Source organism: Atta colombica, unplaced genomic scaffold (assembly GCF_001594045.1).
Source record: "Atta colombica isolate Treedump-2 unplaced genomic scaffold, Acol1.0 scaffold65, whole genome shotgun sequence".
NCBI lineage: Eukaryota > Metazoa > Arthropoda > Insecta > Hymenoptera > Formicidae > Atta > Atta colombica.
This window is the reverse complement of record NW_017259556.1, coordinates 550,174-558,228: the sequence shown is the minus strand read 5'-3', so window position 1 is coordinate 558,228 and position 8,055 is coordinate 550,174. Positions and strand designations below refer to the sequence as shown.

Sequence of the window (8,055 nt, the reverse complement as noted above, 5' to 3'; positions counted from 1 at the left end):
TTATGATGAAAATTCGCGGATTTCTCTTCCCTCTTATTTTGTTTCTTGGTGCACAGGAGAAACATAATCTATTTTCTTAATTGTTGTACGATTTGTTCTCATATAACTCTTTAAAGAATTTGAAAACGTCATGCTGGTCGTGTTGAACCGATCAGCCGGCTATCATGTGAAAAAGGTAACTTCGTTCTTCGTCCACATATTCCGATGTATCAAAAGCGAATTACCATCGATCACCGACTTGGACATTCTCGGCCGCGAGAGTACATCGGGTGGTACCGGCGATCGAATCGGTCCCGGCGTAGTTGCGAGTACGCTCGCACACTACTTTGCTGCCAGAAAACTCGATGGCACCTTACAGAGAGAAGTCAAGGGCAAGAAGTGTCCCTTCGTTTGCACAGTCTGGGCCCAGGAGCCCTACCGGGCGATTCCTTCTCCCCACCTTTTCCTCTAGCACCCGTCCCTACCACTACATAAGTTTACTCTTTGCTCCACCGCCTCTGGGGCCCTTTTCCTCTCCCCCTTTCCCCGACATTCCCGCGATCATCCCTCCGCTGCCGCAGCTGTCTCCTTCCAGCCCTTCTCTCTCTGCTCTGAATGCTGCGGATCCTCCCAACCCATACGCGAGTATGTCCTTTCAGGTTTTCTTAAAATTCGTCTCTGTTTAAGCAGAGACAGAGGGGTACGCTCTTATAATCCATACAAGAGTGTCCACCACCTCCTCCTCCTCTTTCGCGTCTTCCTCCACTTCTATCGTCATCAGCTCCTCCTTCTCCTTCCTTCCTTCTCCTGTTGCCCATCTCGTCTCAACATGAATCCATATGTATGGGGTTGAGGCGCACAGTGCTCGACGCAAATGTGCTGACTACATTACGCCCGGCTATATAAGATAGCCGGACAACCATCCTATCCCCACAGACCGAGTCAGATCGGCGGACCGTTCACAGACGGGCCACAAGGAGCTCGCGTCCCGATCGGCTGATACTCATTCGCGGTGAAGATATCACGTCCGAGATCGTCTTGGAAGGGTCGACTGTTGTTGACATTTCTGACGAAGTGAACAAGAGATTGCTTAAGAGTTCGAAGAATCGTCTTATCAGGAGATATTGGCAAAAGCAGCCCGATTATCAAGACTAACGCATGTTTTGATTTAAGAATCTATCCTGCAGAAAGAATATAAACTAAAGTTCTAAAAGACAAGCACGATCGAAACATCTTGATAGCAAAATATATTTATAAGAAGAATTCAGGAAACGAATTTTTTCAAATTGTCAGAAAAAAAGAAAGAAATAATTGTAAAGAAAGAAAAAGGAAGAAGAGGCAGAAGATTTTCTTTAGTAAAGAAATTTGTGATCGTGCTGAAGGATGATTTTTATTGGCGCCACGACATATTTCCTACTCGCCATTGTTCTGGTGGCCTTGATCTTGATCGTGATGGACCATATCAGATTGAAGAAGAAACCGAAGAAATTATATGACGGCGATGAGCCATCCGATTTACCAGATCCACCTGGACCGAAACCATGGCCAATTTTGGGCTCTCTTCATATTTTGGGACGTTATGATGTGCCTTACAAGGCTTTTGGCGACCTCGTCAAGGCCTACAACAGTCAGATAATCAAGCTCAAGATGGGATCTGTATCTTGCGTCGTCATCAATGGATTGGAGAACATCAAGGAGGTCTTGATTGTCAAGGGCCACCACTTCGACTCTAGGCCAAACTTCGTTAGATATCATCTCCTCTTCTGTGGCAACAAGGAGAATTGTAAGTATCCTATTTTTTATTATTTCTACAAACTTTCCATTAAGAATCAATTAGCACAAAATTATATCTAATTTTTGATATTATATCTAATTATATCTAATTTATAATATGCTAAATTAATATCAATAAAGCCTCAAAAAAAATTGTAGAGTAGATCTTATATATTTACATCTTATGCATTTAAAGCTGTTTTTTTGGACAATTTATTATTCTATCAATATTACTAATTAATAAATCGAATAAGGATGATCCGTCAATAAATATTCTTAAATCGTCGAAACAGAGATTGATTACGTACGAATAACAAATCACTCTCTCAGCGGTTTAGGTCACGTTGTGAGCATGTTTTCCGATCACACATCTGGCAGGGAGCTTAGAAATCCGATTATTATAAATCATCGGATTATTATAAATCATCGATGCAGCGTCGGCAGAAAGTTCGCAGCACCTCGTTAGGGAGCTTCTGAAAAATTGCATGCTAATGACCTTGTCGCGCGTCGCGCATATACTCACGCATAGTTTACGCGACGTATGATTTACTTGTCGCGTATTCCATACTCGTCCGCGCCAAAACTCATGCTAAGGTCAGTTTAAGAAGCGGTACCAAGTGCAGGCGGAAAAGGTCACGGTACCACTTTCACGCATTCCTGGCTCACCCGGCAGCCGGAAAATAGGATCAAGGCTGATCCATCAGAATCGCCGCTGCCGCGCCATCTTACCCCGGTGCAATCCAAGACGATCACATTAACTCTTTCCACTGCGTATGTTCGTACGCATTGGAATATTTTAATTTCGCGCTCACGTCACATGTGCTGGCAGCTCTTAATACGGTCACCTCTATAAAGTGCTTTATTTATTGCAGAATTAGTATTATTATTAGCTACTAATCTCTTGACTTTTTCATTACGCGCAATAAATTAATGTTTTTCTATATTAATCTTTCTCAACGTTTGCATATTCTAATTTAGCTTTCGTCAGACATCTAATAATACGTTCATTTAATCGTTTGTTATTAAGAAATCCATATTTTTAATTGTATAAAAACTAAAAATATTTATATATATATATATATATCAAAATAAAACACTTAAAAATTTTTCTATATTATAATTTATTTATCTCTAATTTGATCATCCGATCATGGAAAAATATATAAAATATTCAAGAAATATTTGTTATAGAACACTAAAAAAAAATTTTCATACTGTAATTTATTTTATAATTAATTTATACCTGATTTGATAACGTTCGCTGGATTATCATGGAAAAAGTGTGGGAAGACCGAGCTGCCGCTCTTCAGGTTCTCGGTCCGCGCCCTGCACGGATGACGAGAAACCGGGTCACTTCCTACTACCTGTCTCTTTTCCCGCTTCGATTCCATATTAAGCGCGCTGAGCGGAGAATCGATTTTCTACCGTGTTCGCTGGGGAATTGATGCATTATTGTCTAGCTGCATTCGCATAATATTTCCGCGTACGCAATGCATGCGAATGTACGCGAAGTAGAAAGAGAGTGTGTGCGAATTTTTTTTCTGCAAAATTGATGATGTTTCAGAACGCGTTGTTACGCGCATTGAGACGGTAACAAGACCAAGTTCAACGCAACCCAGTCGTGCTGATTATTCTTTTCTTGATTTAGTAATTTGAGCTGCCATACATTCGTGCAATATATACGTTTACCATCATGATAGCCCTGACGTCAGCTGCTTCCATTGAGAGTTACTATAAATTGCAACGCGATGAAAGCAAAACTAATTGATATTACATTTCGAGAAGAATGTCTTAAATTATTTTAAATAAGATAAGGAGAAAAAGATAGTTATTCCAAATATTTCTTAAATATATTTTTCCAACAAAATAAATTAAAATGTAAATTTTTAATAAAAGTATCGACGTCAGTTGGACATTTGAGATAGGCTAACGATTAAATCATTCTTCCTCTTTCTTATAGCTCTGGCATTCTGCAACTGGTCAGACCTCCAGAAAATGCGAAGAGAGATGCTACGAGGGCATACTTTCCCGCGCGCCTTTACTACACGCTACAACCAGTTAAACGGCATAATCGGCGACGAGATGGAATGGCTGATTAACCACCTGACCGGCATCTCTGGTATCAGCGTGCACGCTAAGCCGCTGATATTGCACATGTGCGCGAACATCTTCTTCAAGTACTTCTGCTCGCGAGGCTTCGAGTACAGTCACGATTCTTTTAGCCAGATAATCAAGAATTTCGACAAGGTCTTCTATGAAGTAAATCAGGGATACGCCGCAGATTTTATGCCGTTTCTAATGCCACTCCATCAGCGTAACATGACGAGGATGGCAACTTGGACCCACAAAATCAGAGAATTTATGGAGAAAAACGTAATTGAAGATCGTGCGACTAGCTGGAAGTCGGTCATACCTGAGATAGACTACATAGATTGTTTGATAAATCACATCAAGACCGATGCTGAACCCAAGATGACGTGGAACATGACAATGTTCGCGCTGGAAGATATCGTCGGAGGTCACTCGGCAGTTGGCAATTTCCTAATAAAAATTCTGGGATTCCTGGCTACACGACCACACATACAGAAAACAGCGCAGATGGAAATCGATGAGATCGAGACTACGAGCAAGTTCATTGGGCTAGAGAACCGAGAAAATATGCCGTATACGGAAGCTATCATTCTTGAAGGAATCAGATTGATCGCCAGTCCGATTGTTCCACACGTTGCCAACCAGGATAGCTCCATAGCCGGTGAGTAATTTTCTCTCCTTTTTAAATACATTATCAAAATGGATAAATGATCAAAATGATTATATAAACAGAGAGAACGGAAAGAAGTGAAGATTAACAATTTTCGCTTGCATTAACATATATTTTTGTAAATTAAAACAATCTAATTTCAAGACAAGATAAGAATTACATAAAAAGAATAGTTTTGCTGAAATATATAAAAATTTATAGATACAGATCTGAAAATGATTTTATTGGAATCAAAATAATGTAGATAGCTTTAGCACGATGAGTAATATTCGCAAAAAGTTTTGACATTTCAGCAACCAGTTCGAGTATTCTATATTATTTTAATAGTCCGAGAAAATTATTTTTATATTTCTGTATCTAGCTAAATTTTTAAATATTTTAGAGAAGAAAACTGTTCTTTTTTTGTAGTGCTTGTCTTTTCTTATAACTTGTCTTGGCATGAAAGTAACTGCTTTTATAATTTATATTTATTTATATACAAAAATTTATGAAACTGTAAATGAAAGTTGAAATCTATGATTTTGAATAATATTAATATCAATAAATTTATTAATATAAAATTGTAACAGTTGATTTTATTTGAATTCTGTTCTTATTCTAGGTTACAAAATAGAGAAGGACACGTTTATCTTTCTGAACAATTATGAATTAAATATGTCGGAGGAGTTATGGACTTCTCCTGAAGACTTCATGCCTCAGAGATTCATACAGAACGGCAAATTGCTGAAACCAGAACACTTTCTGCCTTTCGGGGGCGGTCGAAGATCTTGCATGGGTTACAAGATGGTTCAATATATCAGCTTCTCGACGATAGCCACCCTGCTGAAGAACTTCAACATATTGCCGGTAGAGAAGGAGATCTACAAGGTTCCTATCGGCAACTTGGCACTTCCTATGAACACCTTCAAGGTCCGTTTCGAAAAACGGTAGGATAGAAAATGCAAAAGAATAAATCAATGAGAAAGAATTTGGCCGATGAAATCGGAGCATGACTTTGATTTCTTGTCCATAATCCGATCACGAGCTGGGCTCCTGAAAACTTTGTCGATTACGCGGAACATCAGCGATTAAAAAGATCAATTGAATTTGAACAGAAGGCAAATTTGAAAAATATTGTTCGATATTTAACTCAATTTATTTGATGATTATCGAACTAAGACCAGTGTTTTACACATAGACGAAGTTCTTATTAACATTATGCGTAGCGGAGGACTAGCAGCTAAAAAGAGGCTTTTGATTCCAACGAAGCTTTACTTATGTAGGGAAAATTAGAGACGAGAACGAGCGAAGAATATTGACATTACTAGGTCGTTAAGATAACTAATTGAATTGTTCCTCGACTCATGCTCTAGGCGCGAATACGTGCGGAGCCCAGTTTCGTTAGTTCAAATCTTTGTTATATATAATTTTACTTTCTACAGAATATATGTCTCTCTCTCTCTCTCTCTCTCTCTCTCTCTCCCCCCCCTCTCTTTCTTGTTTTGATTTAATTGACTAACATGAATATTTATAAAAATATTTTACATCATATATAACTGATTTGAGAAAGCATTTAGTGCTTTTTTAATTATTCGGTAATTATAAAATTTTAATTTTGTTTTACTCTAAAAAAATTTTTATTCTTATATTTGAATTTATTTCAATTATTCAATTATTTTATAATTGAATAGTGAAAATTAAAAATTATATACAAAACTCAATTTATAACGTTTTTGCTTTATTAAAAATAAAGATAATTGATTATTAAATTTTTGATTATAAATGAAAATAGTTTAAAAAAAACATTATATATTGCTTATCATTTAATAACTATTTATAAAATACATCTCTTCACTTGTTATATTATTGTAATAAAAGATTGTCACATTAAAGTGCCAAAACCAAGTTCAAACGATTTACACGTATAACTTCATTACTTGAAGACAATCAATGATTGAAATAAAATGAAAATTTCTCTCAAATTTACTTTGAAGAAGATTAAAATTAATTAACAATTCCTTCAAATTTACAGATGTTTAAATTATTTATAAATTTACCGTTAAGAATTTAAGTACACATTTTTATGCTATATGATACAGAATTTCCTTTCCCAAAAAGATTTTGCAAAAGATTTTAATTTTGTACTTTTTATTTCGAAGGTCTAAGATTTTATTTTTACTTATATGTAGAGACAAGTGCGAAATGCGCATTTTGCATATGTAAAATTTATATATTGCAGCATCACTATTTTATTTTTTCTTCTTCTTCTTCTTCTTTTTCTTTCTCTTCTTCTTCTTTGTTTTCTTGATATACATATTAAATGAATGTTGTTATTAAATCATCATATATGTACTTTTCTATCTTGATCATATCGTTATATTTTATGAGGTGGTGTAAAATAATTTTGAGGAGTAATTTTGGGAGCAGAAAATAGGAAAAGAGTTTTAAATAGAATTAGAATATTACAATGATACATGAAAATTTTATAGTTGTTTCCAAAATGTTTGCATTTTTAATTAAAATTATATTTTATAAAATAATAATTATTCTCGACAAAGTAGTACTCTTCCCGTACTACTTCACAAATAATAATTCATTTTTATTATATCGAGCATTTATTAGTGCATTATGTTATTATTATTATACATTCAATTACTTTATATTAATATCACTTATTATTATTATTGTCAGTAATTATGTTAATCATTCTATCCTTTCTCGCTTCGTTTCTCCCACCGAACTATACATATCTCACACAGTAAAAAACATTTTATATTTATGTGTTAGAAATGGTCTACTCAAATTCTTGTTAAAATTTTGTGTTGAATTTTAACGTATCCAAGTTTTAATTTAACATAATATGATTGTATTATTTGAATATTTTGTGTTAAATTAAAATTTAACATTTCTCAGTGTTAAAATAACATAATTTATATACACTATGTAAGTAAACATAAAAATATAGTTTTAAAACGTAAATTCTAAGAATAAATGAATAAAATATGTGTTGATTTAATATTATATTATAAATAGTAATTTTATTGAAGAAATATGTTCTGTACAAGTAGTTACATATTTTATATGTGAAAAAGTACAGATATATATAAAGTACATATATTTTGTGTTATTTCCTCTTGGTAAATATCTGTTAAATCTATATCTATATGTTAAATCTATACACTGCATATGTTAAATATCACAGAAGCATTGTCTAAATTAAAAATATAAAAATAGCATCTAATTTCAGTAAATTTATGACATTATTGATTGCAATTTAACATAAAATCTGTTTTTGTAAATTGTGTCCTAGTATTATGTTTTTTATGTTAATTTCTTACATAATATTTGTGTTACTTTCTAACATATTCATTTTATGTTAAATTAACACAAAAATTTGAGTGGATCGTTTGGGATATGTAAAATATATTAAATTTAACACAAATCAATTTTTTACTGTGCACACTTTCACATTTTATAAATTGTACATTATTTTGTGTTTGTTATTTAATTGTTACGCTATTTGTTAATTTATTATTTAAGATTTTAATAAGATTTTAATAAAA

General features: G+C 34.3%; 1 protein-coding gene across 1 annotated transcript; it reads left to right on the top strand.

Moving 5' to 3' along the window:
• Window positions 1-1,278: 1,278 nt before the first annotated feature.
• LOC108692199 (cytochrome P450 307a1-like) lies at window positions 1,279-5,443 on the top strand. Its single transcript, XM_018200357.1, has 3 exons — window positions 1,279-1,762; window positions 3,713-4,504; window positions 5,115-5,443. Exons 1-3 carry the CDS (start codon window positions 1,363-1,365, stop codon window positions 5,441-5,443), a joined length of 1,521 nt encoding a protein of 506 aa, XP_018055846.1. The 5' UTR covers window positions 1,279-1,362.
• Window positions 5,444-8,055: the final 2,612 nt, after the last annotated feature.